The sequence below is a fragment of the Vitis vinifera genome, chromosome 19 (genome assembly GCF_030704535.1).
Source record: "Vitis vinifera cultivar Pinot Noir 40024 chromosome 19, ASM3070453v1".
Classification (NCBI taxonomy): Eukaryota; Viridiplantae; Streptophyta; class Magnoliopsida; order Vitales; family Vitaceae; genus Vitis; species Vitis vinifera.
The window spans coordinates 3,357,637-3,374,149 of record NC_081823.1 but is presented as its reverse complement, the minus strand read 5'-3'; the positions used below and the strand labels follow the sequence as shown (position 1 = coordinate 3,374,149).

The window sequence follows — 16,513 nt, the reverse complement described above, 5'->3', positions numbered from 1 at the left end:
AACATTTAATTAATAGTTGAAGAGAATCAAACGAGAAACAAAAAAAAAAAGTGGGTGAGATAGCTCCACTGGCTGCCATATTCACATCAATTTTAATACAAACATGGTAAAATTAATAACTAGTAGGAAGTAGGAAGCAAAGTGGGGCCACAGCAGGAGTGTTGATATTCTTTGCCCGCTCCCTCACTCTACACTGATAACAGTGACAGCGACGCAAAGCGAAGGAGGGACTGACTAATATTTCCGTTGTCTTAAATTCCAAGCTTCTTACAATTAACAAATGAAAAGAAACCAACCCTCAACCAACCGCCACTCTCTCTCTCCCTGTCCGAATCACAAACACCTTCCATTCATTTCACAACCCATCTTTAGATATGAGTGTGTCGGCACACCGATGCTTGAAATATCTCCAGCTCTGAAGCTCTGAGCCTCCCTCTACTCTCTCTCTCTCCGCCTGTACTATGGACTCCAGGGCTCCTCTTGATTACGCTCTGTTTCAGCTCACTCCCACTAGGACAAGGTTTGTTTGTTTGTGGGTGTTTTGATAAATGCGGTGGAAATGGACCACATTGTGGTGTTTTTTTATTTTTTGTCTCTTTGTGTGTGTTTGAAGATGCGATTTGGTGATCTTTGCTGCGGGCGGTGCGAGCGAGAAGCTCGCCTCGGGCCTCGTGGAGCCGTTCCTTTCCCACCTCAAGTGCGCCAAAGAGCAGATTGCGAAAGGTGGGTACTCCATCACGCTTCGTTCGCCGCCCACAGCAGGCGCTGCCTCCTGGTTCACCAAAGCCACATTACAGAGGTAATTCTGTTCGTCCCCTGAATTGTTGATTTCTTGATCCGTTGAATCTAGGGGTAACAAAGTTTGATACGATCCACCAACACCAGTCAATTCCTTTCCACCTGATAACACGAATTTGACCCGAATCATACTCATTTAATAATCTTGGGCGTTAACCTAATTATAACTTTAAATTATTTAATCCGATTGATTTAAAATAAATATATCTGTTGAGTCATAAATATGTATGATTTTTTATCCAAGAACTAACTCAACCTGATTCTTAGGACCTTTTGTTACACGGGCTAAATGATTTAGCTGTGTCACTAGGTAGTATTTTAGTTTATCTTTTTGATAGGATTATTATTCTTGTCGGGTTTGGGTTTACTTACGTAGTAAAATGCTTAAGTTTTGACACAACATGATTGCCTCTCTTAGTTGAATCCAGTGTAGCGTTCAGTTGCTGGTGTTTCACGTCAGCCAAAAACTTGTGAACACTCCTGATTTTCTTCTCAAGTTCTGTTTTTCTGCACTTTTATTTAAAAAAAAGGGGGGGCTTAACTTTTGCTTTCTTGGAACAGGTTTGTGAGATTTGTAAGCACCCCCGAGGTTCTTGAGAGATTTGTGACAATAGAGAAGGAGATTGTGCAGATTGAGGGTTCAGTTCAATTAAATGAAACTGAGACAGAAGGTATCGGTGGAGCTAGATTTTCGTATCAGATCTCTGAAACTCATTTACCTGTTGATTGCTACAGTGAACTCATCATTTCATGGATAGGCTTCTTACTAACTTCATGTCATGTTAATCTTGCATGATTTTCTGTTACTTTTAATGGGGATGGAACTTGTGCTTTTATGCATTTCACCCTTATATAGAATTGTGAAAGAATGTATTTGGTAGTGGTTTATATGGTAAAGAAAAGAAATCCACAGAGAAAATTATTCCAGGATTTGAAACTGCTTTCAATATTTCTATTAATTTGGTAGTTTTAGAAACATTAGGCGAATGTTGTCATGTGATCGCATACCATTGACACTGTTTTGAAATAATTGTTCATTGGGTGATTCTTTTAATGACTGGGCTTTGCAGTGAATATTTTAGCAGAGGGTGATAAGTAGCTCAAGTGTAAACAATGGGATTTGCATTATGTACATGACTTTATTATAGATTGATGCACCATGTGGGGTGATTTTATCTACTAATTTGGAATTACTAGGAAATGCGTCAGCTGCTGACGAGAATTCTAAGAAGTCAGCTGCTTCCACTAAGGTATACCATCATTTGGCAATGCATTGTTTGGTGATATATTCTAATGCCATAACCGTGAATCTTTTTTCCATTTTGATGCCGGATTATAGTCAAAAGGTGAATTCAATGGAACCAGTGATGCTGTACCAGAAGAAAATTCCAAGTAAATTTATCTTCTCCTGCAATTGGTCGTATCTGATGACTATATTGTGGTCATTGTGCATCTATATTCTTTTGCATTAATTTCACATTTGTGGGTGATGATCAGGGCTCGTCTTCAACGTGTTTTGGAAACTAGGAAAGCAGTACTCTGCAAAGAACAAGCAATGGCTTATGCTCGTGCTTTGGTCGCAGGGTTTGAATTGGAATACATCGATGACCTTATATCCTTTGCTGACGCATTTGGAGCTTCACGTTTAAGGTATGAACAAAGACCAACCATGATTATGGTCAAGTGGAACTGACTTTTGGAAAAAAACTGAAAACTGGCAACATTATTAATATAAAATGATGAAATCAATAAAGCATCTTTGAATGGGAAATCCACTGAGTCAGTGCTGGTATTGCACATCATTATAATGATCTTTAAATAGGTTTGTGCATTAACTCGTACCCCTTTTTGGTAGTGTTCTTTGTACTCCACTAATACCTTGTGTAAAGGGCTAAAGCTTTTTAAATTCCGAACTGGCTCTGAGGGTCAACTCTCAACCCACCAGATAAAACCGACTAGATGGAACCTAGGCCTAATTGAGTTGGGGACCACAGGATTTGATTTATCTAGAGTCTATATACAACCTAACTGGCTTACAGTTGTCTCATATACTTTTTCTTTTTATATTGTTAATGGTAAGCAGGTTTCCTTTTGCTTTTATTTTTACAGTTTTTTTTGAAGTAATTGAATTCAGGATATTGAAGAACCTTTTTCTTTGAATTCACAATAAATTGGTGGCTTATTAAATGGTTTATGGTATACCACAGGTGCTTAGGTTTACTTACTACTTTGGAGGTTCCATTTGTTTAGCTTTTGTTTGTGGGAGGATTCCTCATCCTTCTATTGTACTTCTTAAATCCTAATTTAATATATTACATTGTTGTTTCTCATGGAAAAAAAAAATGGTGGCTTATTTGCTCATACAGTTGAACTTTCTGGTTCCTCTCATAGAGTTAGGTTCTTTGACCTTGATGCACTGGGTGGCTGATCTTGCTTGCATTTTACCCAAAAGTTTTGCTTCCTCATTTCATTGTCAAATTAATATTTTTGGCACACATTTCTGCTCACCTCATGTTTCCTTTTGGTCCACATGTAAGGAATATTTCTTGACTGAAGTGTACTTGGAGATGAGAAATCCCATAAATGTTACCAAGTTAATATCAAGATCATCTCTATCAGTTTTTTTTTTTTTTCAAGTATAGAATCATTTAGGAGTATGCTCTGTTGCATCATTTGATACATCCTTTTTTTATATCCTTGCCTTTTCTCTTCTCTGCTCATCTTTGTCCCATATTTTAGAAATCTCTGCAGTTCTTGCCTTTTTTAGTTATAAAGATTAGAATTCAGAAACATTTAAAAGTTATTGCATATTATTGACCAAAGGGTGAAGAAATCATGAACAATTAATATGCTAGACTTTTTTTTTTTCTCATATGCAACTTGAGGATCAAATTCTTCCAATTCTCCACTTTAGTCATATTTTTCTAGGATAATTTCTTCATCTTGTACTTTTACTTGTAGAAGAAGTATGCCCTGAAAATTTTATCCATGTTAAAATCAAAATTGATGTAGAAACAGACCTGCTATCAAGTATAAAATAAATGTTTTGGTTCCATCTTTCCAAATGCTTCGAAAACAAATCTGCCATCAAGTCTTGACTATATTATTCCATATGCCAATCTTTAAATTGAAATTGGAGGTCAAAGCACTATGTATGGATGTTATGAAATTGCCTGAATAGGAATTCTTGAACAGCCGGTTATCAGAGCTAATAAATAACCGCATGTAAGAAATTGCTATTAATGGAAGATGTAAAACTTGGAAGTTAAAAATACAAATTGTTTAGTTAGGTAATTGTTTGTAATGTTTGTTCTGAATTATATATTATATAGGTTTCTAGATTTTTGTCCCATATATTCAAAATTTTACTTTAATAAATCAAAGAGCATCATGTTTTTTGATTCCAGATGCTTTTGACCTGAATATTAGCTATATCTGATTTGTTACATGTCACCCCCATCTTTCCCTCTTCAGATTGTTTCAGTTAATCTAGTTCAAAATTCTTACCCATATTTGGGGCCTTGGTTAGGGTTTAAGATCTGAGTCTTGTTTCATTCAGGCAAGCATGCATAAATTTCATCGAATTGTGTAAGAAAAAGAATGAAGATAGACTATGGATGGATGAATTAGCAGCAATGCAGGCATGTTCTCGGTCAGAATTGTCATACCTGGGAACATCTGGAATCATACTTGCTGGTGAAGATAATGACCCTTGTCAAAATCTCATGATAAATGTTCACAGTGCTGCGCTCTCTAGCGTGAGGCCAAATGGCTCAATAGATGCAGAGTCCACTGCAAGTCATGGAAGTTTAGACATTAACCAAGGTATGGTTGAACATCCATTTTCTTGAGACCTCCAACCTATGTTTTGGCTTCATCAATGTTGCATGTGAACTTCTAAAAGAGTTAATCGCCTTTGTTGCACGCTAGTTGGGGGGTTTCGACAGCCAACAAATTTTGCTCTTCTTTTGCACTCTTTTTTCTTTCATGGTAGAAAAGCTGAGTCTAGATGTATTCCACAAAAATATTCCTGCATTTTAGGAACACCCTTAAGTTTTAACTATGGTGAAGCTTCATTCTTTTGAGGGTAAAAACATATGTGGAAGTAAAATTTTCTCCCATCTTTCCCCATGCCTTATACTTATCATTTTTCTTCCAAAATAACCACCTCTCTCTCTCCTTTAAATAGAATATGAGAATAATTATCCATATGAGATACTTGTTCATGACACATGCCACTATGGTACTGATTCTAATTAAAATCTACCATAGAGCATGAACTAAGCGTGTGATTAGATAAAGCCTGTTACTAAAGGAAACAAGTCACACAACATTGAATATGCTGTAAAGTCATATATGCAAGTATGCACTTCATAAAATACTCTAATAAAGAACTGCTCAGAAGCATTCACTAATTCCAATTTGAGTCTTGCGCTTTGTATCCTGTGTTGATGAAGTCTTCCAAATTTTTCCTAAAGCATTTTAGGATCAAATGCATTCTTTTAGAATTGAGTCTGCACAACAAAAATGGATCCAGTGTCAAAGGATTTACCTTCAAAATATGCTTCTACAAATTTTCTGCCTTCTTTTTCCTCTCAATTGAATACATCATGGGGCAACATGGTGTTTGTTTTTAGCATGGGATCACAATGGTGTCATACACATATCATCAAGATATCGATACCACATCCAAAACCATCATGCCATCAGAGACAATTAATACTGTTCAAACCCAATTGCTCCACCCATTCTCTACTGTTGCAGGGCTCGTCCTTTTCGTGTTCTCTATCACCAGTTGTTCACTCTTGACCCATTCAGTTACATCTTTTTTCTTTTTTTTCAGTAGCTATTTGGGTCCAGGTGAGGTGAGTTTGTGTTAAAACAAATGAGGGTACTTGTAACTTTGGCTACTCTGTTAACTAAGCCTTGCATCTCCTGATAACTATAAGTAAGGAGTACAATGTTCTTTCAGAAACAGGAGAGGTGTTTAGAATTAGGCGTAGCCTTATGAAAGGTCCATATAATTTGCCCTAAAGAATATTCCCATTCATATGCTACGCAGAATAAAATGGATCCATGTGGAATCCATCAAACACTATGAACTGATTTTGTTTCCTTAGGCTATCTAAGCTCCCTTTCAGTTTAGCATCCAGAATTTAGCATGCTGTAAACATGGAACACCTTTGAATTGATGTGATTCATGGTGGACCATGTACTTGCAGACCATAGCTTACATGGCAGCCAATGAAACTGTAAACCCACCGGTTAAAGGCAAACTGTACAGGAAGATGGCTCAAGTTTGGACCTAGTGATACAGAGGTTACAGAAAGGAAAAGAAAAAAAGAAGAGTAGAATATTATTTGTCAGAATTGAGCAACAATAGAAATTTCTATTTGACTCACAGGAAGTGTGTCCACCAAATAAGTCCCCAAATAACTTTTAAAAAGCAGTTCATGACTATTTTTGGCTAAATGCTCATGAAGACTGCATTATGAACGACAGACACTTCTGCTTGTATATGATTGTTTAGTTGCAGTACATCATCTATCAGTTATATGGTATAAAGGCTGTGTAATGAGGGTGCTGAGGTGTCTGTTTTACTGGACGATGATATTTGGAGTGGAATCAATAGCTGGGGGGTTTTCCATTGGTGAAGAAGCTCTGATACCATGAAGAGAAAAGAGAGCTGGAGAGAAATTTTGAGTAATGAGGATATCATTGATAAACCAGCACATAAAGACAATAATTAGACCCAAATTTAACAAACATGGAGCAATCTACTTTAGAGGAGAAGAAACCAGCAGCAGTAAGACAATTTTTAAGCTTGTCAAACCAAGCCCTGGGGCTTTGTTTCATGTCATAGAGAGCCTCGATGGTAACCCCCCCTGCTATTGATATAAAATCTCTCTGTACTGCAGCAGAGAAGACACAGAAAACAGAATAAAAAGGGGCAACCCAAAATTTCTCTACAGCTCTTTTTTCTCTTCAAATGGTAATTTTATTTTTTATTTTTCTGACAAACTGGGGGTCTTCAAGATTACCAACTCTGCCAGCAACACATGTAGAAATGTTTAGATTGATATAAATTAGTAGAGGGGGTTCTTTCCACTGAGCAACTAGTTGATCTTTGATGTTGAAAATCATGTGCAGAAAACAGCTTTCCGACTTCAGCTCATATACCATCAACAGATGCAAAAGGTCAAGCACCAATGCCATGGCCAAACCATCTTCCCCAGTACATGCACAGTTTTCAAGGTCCCTCATTTCAACAAATGCCCCCATATCAAGGGTACCTCTTCCCTGGTAGGCAAGTTGCTCCTCCATATTATCCAGGGAGTATGCAGTGGCCTTCAAATGTGGAAGATTCTAGTTTTGGTCGGGAAGCGGAGGATCGCCGATATAGTGAATCATATTCCCGAAAGAAAGAGAAATTTTCACGCAGAAAAGAACGGGAAAGTTTGGAACAGGATGAATACACTGAGCCCAGTGATTCCAGTTCTGAAAGTGATTCGGATGAGCATGCACAGCACAAGAAAAAGGATTCTTCAGTGGAACAGCTGCACAGAAAAAAGCATGGAAAGAAGTCCTCAAGAAAGGTTGTTATCCGCAATATTAATTACATTACTTCCAAGAGAGATGGAGAAAAGGATGGCATCTCACAGGGGAACTCGTCTGATGAGGATGATTTCATCAATGAAGCTTCCCTCAAACAGCACGTGGAGGAAGCTTCTGGGTCGTTAGAGAGACAACAAAAAAGGTCTTCACATCATCATAAGAAACGGAATGGGACCAAGCATCCCCACAACATAGATGGATCAACCGCTGTGGTTGATTCCAAGGGAGAAAAAAGAAATGACAGCTGGGATGCTTTTCAGAACCTTCTTTTGAGAGACAGGGAGGTGAGTTCCAAAGGTTTAGAACCACATCCTATACAGGGTCAGGAGGAATATTCTAGAACTTCATTTTCTTTTAACCTGGAGCGGGAAGAAGTAACAAAACAACGAGTTGTTTCAAGTGATTCCTTTGTTGTGACTGGGAGAGATACAGGTAATGAAGGAAAAACCTACATCAAAAACTTCGAAGCTGGAGAAAACGCCCACCTAATTAAGAAAAGGGACAGCACATATGAGGAGTTGTTATTTTCAGAGGGAATGGATGGGTCAGGGAATTCTTCAAGGGCTAATTTATCTGATTTTGCAACTGAATCTTCCATGATTAGAAGCCGAAAAGGGGGAGATTGGTTTATTGATAACCAACCAGATACCACAGCAAATCGGGACAAAAGCATAGGCGTCAAAATGTTTGATGGTGATTCTTTCCACACTGAGAAAAATAAGAAAGACATTCTAGTTGATGATTCTTTTATGATTCAACCTCAGTCAATAGTCAATGATCAATCAAATTCTCACTTTGGGACAGACATAAGCATGGTTGCAGACATTGCAGGAGCTACTCAACATCAAAATGACGCATCAGAAATTTCACAGGATAAGCTTGAAGCTTTTTCTGCTCATGAGCCAGATGACCTTTACATGGTGCTTGATCGTGATTCGGCTGCAGAGCATGTCATCACATCTTGGACTCCTGAAATGGATTATGTGAATAACATTTCTTCAACTGAAGCTGATAGAGGGCCCTCTGATATTGAAACAACTGGTTGCATTGATGATAAGCTGGCTTCTAATGGGAAGAGCACTGGCAGTAAAAACAGTGGAGCTCCCAAAGAAAAAGCTTCTAGTAAAGAAGCAAGGCCCAAAGCCTTGGGTGGATCTCTTGTGAAGAGCAGATCTGAAATTATATCAAGGAGCAAGAAACCATCTCCTGGAAGCAGAAACACAATTCAGAAGAGTAAATCTGAAAAGGTAAACAAACATTTAAGTTGCTTTTGGATATCCCATGGAAATAGGAATATCCGTAATTTTCTACCAAACAGCATGTGAAACAGGTCATGTCCATTGTGATGGGTTCACTTGATGTGATGACTCCATTTCAGGGCATGAATTTTGCCTTCAAATGCTTTGTTGAAAAAGATGGAATCATTCTGTTCCCATGGGCGGTCACAGGCCCTATTTTTCTTGTTCATTTAATAGCTAGTCTCTCATTTTTATTTTTCTTCTAGTGTACCGTTCTTAATTTTGTTGGTTCTTTATTGTCTTATTTTACCTTTTTTATTTTCTTAAAAATAGGAAGAAGATAGTAGAAAGAAAATGGAAGAGTTAATGCTTCAGCGTCAGAAGAGAATTGCAGAGAGAAGTGCTGCTAATGGATTCACTCCAACATCTAAGAAGACCCCATTTTCCACAAAAAATGAGAAGCTGAAAACCCAATCCTCAACTCAAGAATCAGAGAAATTACACAAGCCAGTGCTTAGAAGTTCCACCATTGATCGCCTAGCAGCTGCACGTACAAACCAGAAAGCACCATCAACTCAATTAAGACCTGGCCAACCTAAAAAGGCAGCAGTGAAGGCACATGGGGCTATTGCTACTACCTTATCACAGAAAGCTGTTGGACCCGAGAATAAGAAACCAGGCATGAACAAGGTCAAATCTACCAATAAGAAAAATGACCCAAAGGACTTAAATGGGAAGCTTTCGACTGCATTGGATGTGCCTAGGAAGGAGGATTGCAAGGAAGCCTCTTCAACACTTCCAATACGGTTAACTGCTGCTCAAGCAACTCAACCTGAGCCTGTTGATGATTATGAGGACATTAAGGAGTTGCATACTACCTCATCAATTGAAAAAAATGAAGGAAAGGTTACTTCACAAGGAAACACTTTGGATGACAAGAAATGTAATGGGAGTTCGCTCAATGGGGACTCATCTGTGCCTACTGAAGATCACTCTGCACGGCTTGATTACTTAAAAGGTAACATCAACCGAGCATCTGAAGCATCCCTAGTTCTTCCTGAAGACAAAACAGTTTCTGATATTCATGTTCAAGTTGTTCCTGAAATAACTGCACATCCTCTGCCAGCATCAGCTAACAAATCTTCGAATACTGCTTTGAACATTGAGGATCGCAGTGCAGCAAATAAAAATTTTCATGTCTCAACTGAAATTTCTGAGATAGAAATCTCAACCCCACCACCTAGTAATGTGTTGAGCCCAGAACCAGTCCACTCCAGGAAGAAATGGGACAATGTTGAAGACTCTCCTAAAGCTACCAAAGGATTTAGAAAGCTTCTCTTGTTTGGTCGGAAAAGATGATAGTCTCCCTCGAATTGATCCCAGGGGAATTATTTAATTCTCCTGCGATGAAACTCTCCTATAGCATAACTTCTCTTTTCATTTTGGATTGTGGTTGTTCAAAAGCAGGAGGTGGACCCACCAATTGAATTGTTTAATCATTTAGTGAACAAATGCCATGTTTTTGTTGGGTGGAAAAAACTAGACAGCTCTCATGCACAATAAGGCCTTGTGTGTTGATGCCGAATGAAGAGTGAGTACTGTAAATTATCTGAATTCAGTATATTCTGTGGAGAGGTTGTAAACAGGTAATTTCCTTATTTGGTATACCATATGAATCTGGTTTTCTATATACTATAGATCTTTTTCATTCCACTTGTACTCATTCAAATTCTGTTTGTATGTATTACAAAACTCAGTAATGATTTGTTGTTGCCATTCTTTTTGAATATCATCTTCTTCTTCTTCAGTTTCTCTTATATTTTGTTGAGCTAACAAACTGTTTGACTAATGTTAGATCACTCTGCATAGTTAATTCAAATAAATCCTCAATATCTGCTGGGAATCATTAAAACCTGGATGGTTTTGACATTACTTCCTATTGGTCATGCTAATTTATCTGATTTTCTGCCCTCTCTGTAGTTTTTAACCATTCTTCATGTTAGTACTTCGTTGTATCTTTTTCAACATGCATGGTAGCCCAATTTCTCTTGAAATAAGAGTATGGCACCTGCTAAGGTGTTCAAATATTTCTCTTTGCACGATATGCTGGAACTGGAATCAGTAACCGTGGTAGATAGGTAATAGTTTAGCCCCTTCAAATGCCCCTATTAGATTATGCTCGTAATTATTAACCTCCTACTGTTATTGACTGACAGTTTACCAAACACTGTGATACTAAATATCACAAAGACACATACATCAAGAGACTAAGCTGAAATAAACCCTTGGGTACTTTATTACAAATATTGATCCTTGGAGTTTCATCTGACTAAAGGAATGTTTAGAGTAGTTTGGAAGTCTGAACTTGCTAAACTTAAGTTATTAGTACTCATCATCAACCTTTAGAAGTACAATCTGGACTCCTCCAATTGTCACACCTCTCCCATTCGAGGCAAAATGATAACAACCAACTTTTCTGAGGATTCAGCCTCAATATCTTCCACCAATGATATTATTCCAAGCTCAAGGCGTGACTTGGGCTTCTTGATATGAAACTTGTAGTGTGCATGGGGAAGGTTCACAAAACTACCAGCCAGTTCTCCCACATCTGGACCTACTTGACCCTCCATAGGTTTAGCCACATAAACATCAAACCTAGCAGCTGCTCCATGTGGAACCTTAATGCCTTCAATGACCAGTACTTCTATTGCTTCATCTTTCTCTTTCTTGGTCCTGGAAGTCTTAGGTCTCTGTGGAAGCACTTGAATGGGGCTCTGTGAGGGTTCTTGGCCGAGAACCAAAGTCAGAAATTGTAGTAGTAGATGCTAATTCGCTAGCCTTTTTCTTTTTCACATCCCTTAAGTTAAAGTATCGGTGGCGGATGTTCATCCAGGGCTGATTTACAGGTTGATAGGAGTATCGCAGTTGTTGAGTCCTTCACCTGCGTTTGCATGATTCCATAGGAAATGAAATTCGTAGGAATTAATTAATCCTCTTATGTTAGTGATGGCATGTAAATGTTATTGTTGTGCAGTGCATAATATGAATGAATGAAACCTGCATGATCTACCCTTGGTCCATTAAAATTTAGTTTGAATTTATCATTAATTAGAGCAATCCATCGAATCCATTTATCAATCACTTAAAGGACATTACGCCCTTTATTTTGAAAGAATAACTCAGTCACAAATTCTTGAAGATTTTCGAAAGTTTAGGGAAGCTTTCTTGATAATGAGAAAAGGGTTCTTGGATTTTTTATATATACTGCAATAATCTTAACAATTCTTTTTGGTTAAATCACATATGTTGTGTCATTTTTCTCAAGTTCACTCTTGCATATTCATCCATGTTTATATTATATGGTACCCCATCCATTACTATAATCTCTATTTGTTCTAGCAAGAGCATGGTTTTAAAAATCGGACCAGATCGGCCAGTCCGACTGTCAGCCGATCACGATTCTAGTCCAATCCAGTCAATTGGATAAAAAATAGGTTGAATCAGAATTGGACCGGTTGAATCAACGGTTTGATCGGTGAATCGGACGGTTCAATTAATTTTATTTTAATTTAATTTAATTTAATTTTTACAATATCAAACAACGTTGTTTTGATGCTTCTGACATCAAAATGATACCATTTTGAAGGATATAAAAACACATGTCGCCCACACGTGACACCCATGCCAGTTCCCACTAGCGATTGACTAGTGAATCATGAATCGATAATTTTTCTAATTCATTGATTAGTCCAATTTTGAAAACATTGAACAGAAGTATTAAAATTCAAAGGACTAAACAATTTTCGGACCGGACTTAGGATAACTATACTTTTTCCTGACTTTTTCCTCAACTTAGTTGTAATTGGTTGATTATTGTAGAATTTTTGGTTGACTCAAAACAATGGCCCCATCTTACTAACAGGGTCCTCCTCTCTTTTTTCTCTAGGCATATTCTTCAGAAGAATCTCATTGATTCCTTGTATGTTGCATTGGTGAAGCTGCATTGAAAGTGAAGATTGATTTCAGAGCTTACAAATTTATGGGGAATCACTTTCATTTTCATAATTGGGAGAAGTTATTAGCCATATTTAAGAGATGGTTTGATGACATTATTGGAAGAGTAGTCTTTTTCCATAGTACCATATGATTTTAATAAATATGTTTTAATTAGAACCACTTTCAAACGGTTCTAAAACAATCTTGGTATTACATCGAGTTTGCCATCAAAGTAAAGCTTTTTTGGCTAAAAAAAAAAATTATGAATCTAAATTTGTTTTCAAAATATTCATCTGAGTTACGCATTCACGTCGTAGCAGCATCTACATATTATTATTATTATTGTTTTATGATAAAATTACAATTGCTGACGGCGGTTAAAACCAAAATCATTCGTGGTTTTAAAAATCACACTTGCTAATTACAGTTTTAACTTTAAAGCTAAAACCATAGTTAATGATTGTGTTTTTGTGGTAAAAAAAATAATAAAATAAAAATTGATGTGATTAGAAAATTAATTTGATAAAATATTTTAAAAAGAAACCTAGATGTGAAATTTCCTTTTTACAAAAGGATTCATCTTCCAATAAACTTCATATATGATTATTTTTTAAAACGATTTAAAAAAAAAAGTGAAAATAACTATAAAATAAAAATGTCTTATTTTAAGTAAATCATTATCTCTATTTTCTAAATATCAAATATAATTTTATATTTTATTTTTTATTATAAAAATTGTCTTCAAAAATGGTTGCTAAACATGATCTAAAATTTTTATTTAACAATTTATTTTAATAACATTTTTTTAAAAGTAATTTTTATTTAAAACTCTTTAAAAAATCATTTTTATGACTTGTTCTTTGCAAAAGTATTAAATAATTATGTACAATATAACATTTTTTAAATTTATTTTTTATATTTTTAATTTTAAAAAATTATAAAAATTATTTGTTTGATAAAAAAATTTGTTAAATGTTTTTCAATTTAAAAAAATAAACAAAAAGACAATTCTTGTAAAGTAAAATAATTACCAATCATTATCAAAATCTTTTAATTATGTTTCTACTTAATATTAAAAAATATTATTTTTAAAATTCATGAACAAATTCTTTTTTTTCTAATTATTTTTTATTTTATAATTTATATGGAGGAAATCATTTCCATTTTCTTTTTAATATCACGAATCAACCACGCCCACTGAAAATGAAAGACAACCAGCTGGAACCGCAGAAAGTGACTTGAGGTTGAGATTTCGTGTGCTTCACGCTTCTCTATGAAAGCGCGTCAGGTGGGCCGTCGGATCTGGAGATTGATAGCTTCTTCTTCTATTCTTTTACTTCACCGACAATGCATGTCGTCGTCAACACTTCAACCAAACAAACCCTCCACCTCTCACCTTCTATTACTTGTACCAAATTGGACCCACCTTCTCAAAGTAATTTTTTTAATTAATTTGAAATCATATTTTAAAAATATGATTTAAATTTATACTACAGAATTGGGCACGGAGCGTTACAAATGCTAGGCTAAGCCGCTAAAGTGATAATAAGGTTTGTTTGGCGGGTAAAATACTCAAAACAGTAGTTTTCATGTACTCAGAATCTTATACCGTCTGCAATCTGCATTGACTGCGTCTACCTGATTCCAAAAGCTTTCATGTGGCTTCTTTCTCAATTTAGCGTTTGCTTGTGAAAGCAAATTTTTTTTTTGGTTGCAGGTGAGATGGTTATTTTCAATCAAACAGGTATGGTGTCATATTCTTTTGGTAAATTTCTCTTTCTTTTTCTTATTATCATTATTATTATTGTCATTATTTCTTGTTATAATTGCCTCTGCTTCTCAGACAGACTGTGTGGTTTATAGAGAGTAGTAGGGAGAAGGGTAGATCTGGTGTGACCTGAAGGTTCTCTGCAGCGATGGCTTCAACAGTGATACTGGTCGTGGTCTTAATCTTTGATGTCATTGCCTTTGGTTTAGCAGTTGCAGCTGAGCAGAGGAGAAGCACTGTGAGTACACACTCTTATTTCTCTCACTGCTTCAATGAGTTACTCTGTTTTCCTATGCTTGATAGATAGGTGGGAAGATGCATTTTGTGGTGGAGGTTAGTGGGTGAATGTTTGATTTTGTTGATGGGTTTCTACTTTGATGCATTTTTGTGATTTTGTTGATGGGTTTGGAGAAATGGGGTTTCTTTAAGATATGGATCCATTGTCTCCTGTATGGTACCTGAGAAAAAGGAGGAAAAAGAAAAAAGAAATTGAAGGATTGGGTGTTTGTTCTTTTATTGTTTCTTTTCCCACTGTTTTCTGAGCAGCCAAGCAGAGGGTAACTGAAATTCTTGCATCTATTTGTTTTCTAAATGTTTCAGATCTATTACCATTTCCCTCTATCAACTTCAAAACAGGAATAAGCTTACTCCAAAGAATTGAGATGGATCTATTTGTCTTATGGATGGAATTTGATTAGGCAACACTGAAATGATTATGAGATCTGAGTATTGATGGGGTAGATCTCCTTCTCTGAAAGTGCTTATTGATTAATAGCCAGCCACCGATAAGACTAGATCTGAGTAGGATAAAGGCATTTGCTTTAAGTCCACAAATTCCATCAATTTTCCCCAATTCAAATCTGGCCACTAGTGATGCTTCATCTCATAATTGACTTTTTAGCTTGCTATGATGTTTATGTGATTCTGGTCTTACTGGAACCAAGCATTTTTACATCATATTTGGTCCAAAATAATGAAATTTAAGATTCAAAACTTCTGGGTCTTTTTGTCTTATATTCTCTTAGCAGCCAAACAGATCAGCCAACATTTGTTTAACACTTTTAAGCACTTCAACCAATTTGTTCAGTACAGGTCACTCCATTGGATTATTGAGATTTCGGCTTTATACCCATCTCTGTTTTTAATGTAGCAATGATCTCCTTGGCTGATTAGCTGGTTCCTAATGAATTAAAGTGCCATTGTTGTTTTCTTTGACAGGCCCAAGTTGTTACAGACAGTGAAGATAATTATAAGTACTGTGTCTATGACTCAGACATTTCAACCGGTTTGGGTGTTGGTGCACTTCTTTTCCTCTTCGCCAGTCAAGCCATTATAATGGTCGCAAGCCGATGCTTCTGCTGTGGGAAGGCTTTGAATCCTGGAGGTTCAAGGGCTTGGGCAGTCATCCTTTTCATAACTTGCTGGTTCGTTCCTGTACTAAAGCATACTAGTAAAACATGAGTGTTTTCCTCAAAAAAATTGACCAGATTCATTAATTTTTCAAATATCTTGATCAATTTTGCAGCTAAGATTTAGTAATTTTTCTGTGATCTCTATCAGGGTTACTTTTCTCATTGCTGAGATATGCCTGTTAGCGGGTTCAGTGAGGAATGCCTACCACACCAAGTACAGGACAATTTTCAGTGAGGATCCCCCGTCATGTGAGACCTTGAGAAAGGGTGTGTTTGGGGCAGGGGCCGCTTTCACATTCTTCACTGCCATACTCTCTGAACTCTACTATGTTTGCTATTCAAAAGCCAGAGGAAGCTTCCCAGCTTATGGTGGTAGAGAAACTGGTGTTGGGATGGGAACCTACAGCTGAGCTTAGTTAAGGCGATCATGACTGGCTTGTCAATTTGCTTTCTCCATTGCCCATTTTGTTTTTCATTTCATATATGAGGGATTGAATTTAGTCAGAGATAGATTGTATTCTCATCTGTATTTCATGTTTTTTTTCCCTCTCATTCTATTGTGAACGATTCCTTCTTTGTCCTATAAATAATAGCAGGATCAGGACACTGTTGGTCGTGTTCCTATACGATTTACATGATCATGTTCTCAATGGTAGCTAATTATCTGGCCAGGTTCATATCACATC

At 36.6% G+C, this 16,513-nt stretch overlaps 3 protein-coding genes across 4 annotated transcripts; 2 read left to right on the top strand and 1 right to left on the bottom strand.

Annotated features, from left to right (window-relative positions):
* The first annotated feature begins 276 nt into the window (after window positions 1–276).
* LOC100252162 (COP1-interacting protein 7) lies at window positions 277–10,438 on the top strand. Its single transcript, XM_010645916.3, has 9 exons — window positions 277–520; window positions 614–799; window positions 1,360–1,469; window positions 1,996–2,048; window positions 2,138–2,190; window positions 2,296–2,448; window positions 4,358–4,623; window positions 6,949–8,660; window positions 8,985–10,438. Exons 1-9 carry the CDS (start codon window positions 462–464, stop codon window positions 10,008–10,010), a joined length of 3,618 nt encoding a protein of 1,205 aa, XP_010644218.1. The 5' UTR covers window positions 277–461; the 3' UTR covers window positions 10,011–10,438.
* Window positions 10,439–11,083: 645 nt separating this feature from the next.
* On the bottom strand, window positions 11,084–12,026 carry LOC132253443 (polyphenol oxidase, chloroplastic-like). Its single transcript, XM_059735497.1, has 2 exons — window positions 12,018–12,026; window positions 11,084–11,425 (listed from the first exon to the last, which is right to left on the bottom strand). Exons 1-2 carry the CDS (start codon window positions 12,024–12,026, stop codon window positions 11,084–11,086), a joined length of 351 nt encoding a protein of 116 aa, XP_059591480.1.
* Window positions 12,027–14,133: 2,107 nt separating this feature from the next.
* Window positions 14,134–16,460, top strand: LOC100260721 (uncharacterized). Of its 2 annotated transcripts, none has more exons than XM_010645915.3 (4): window positions 14,134–14,391; window positions 14,491–14,653; window positions 15,634–15,839; window positions 15,976–16,460. In XM_010645915.3, exons 2-4 carry the CDS (start codon window positions 14,564–14,566, stop codon window positions 16,235–16,237), a joined length of 558 nt encoding a protein of 185 aa, XP_010644217.1. In that variant the 5' UTR covers window positions 14,134–14,391; window positions 14,491–14,563; the 3' UTR covers window positions 16,238–16,460. The 2 variants fall into 2 exon arrangements, with proteins under 2 accessions (XP_010644217.1, XP_002284734.1); XM_002284698.5 differs by having other exon boundaries at window positions 14,167–14,391; window positions 14,495–14,653.
* Window positions 16,461–16,513: the final 53 nt, after the last annotated feature.

Excerpts from the sequence above, each read along its gene's own strand:
- LOC100252162 (XM_010645916.3), top strand. The coding sequence starts at position 462 with ATGGACTCCAGGGCTCCTCTTGATTACGCTCTGTTTCAGCTCACTCCC. Across the intron at positions 2,191-2,295 it reads GTACCAGAAGAAAATTCCAA|GGCTCGTCTTCAACGTGTTT; the intron begins GTAAATTTATCT and ends GGTGATGATCAG. Across the intron at positions 8,661-8,984 it reads AGAAGAGTAAATCTGAAAAG|GAAGAAGATAGTAGAAAGAA; the intron begins GTAAACAAACAT and ends TCTTAAAAATAG.
- LOC100260721 (XM_010645915.3), top strand. The coding sequence starts at position 14,564 with ATGGCTTCAACAGTGATACTGGTCGTGGTCTTAATCTTTGATGTCATT. Across the intron at positions 14,654-15,633 it reads CTGAGCAGAGGAGAAGCACT|GCCCAAGTTGTTACAGACAG; the intron begins GTGAGTACACAC and ends TTTCTTTGACAG. Across the intron at positions 15,840-15,975 it reads ATCCTTTTCATAACTTGCTG|GGTTACTTTTCTCATTGCTG; the intron begins GTTCGTTCCTGT and ends GATCTCTATCAG.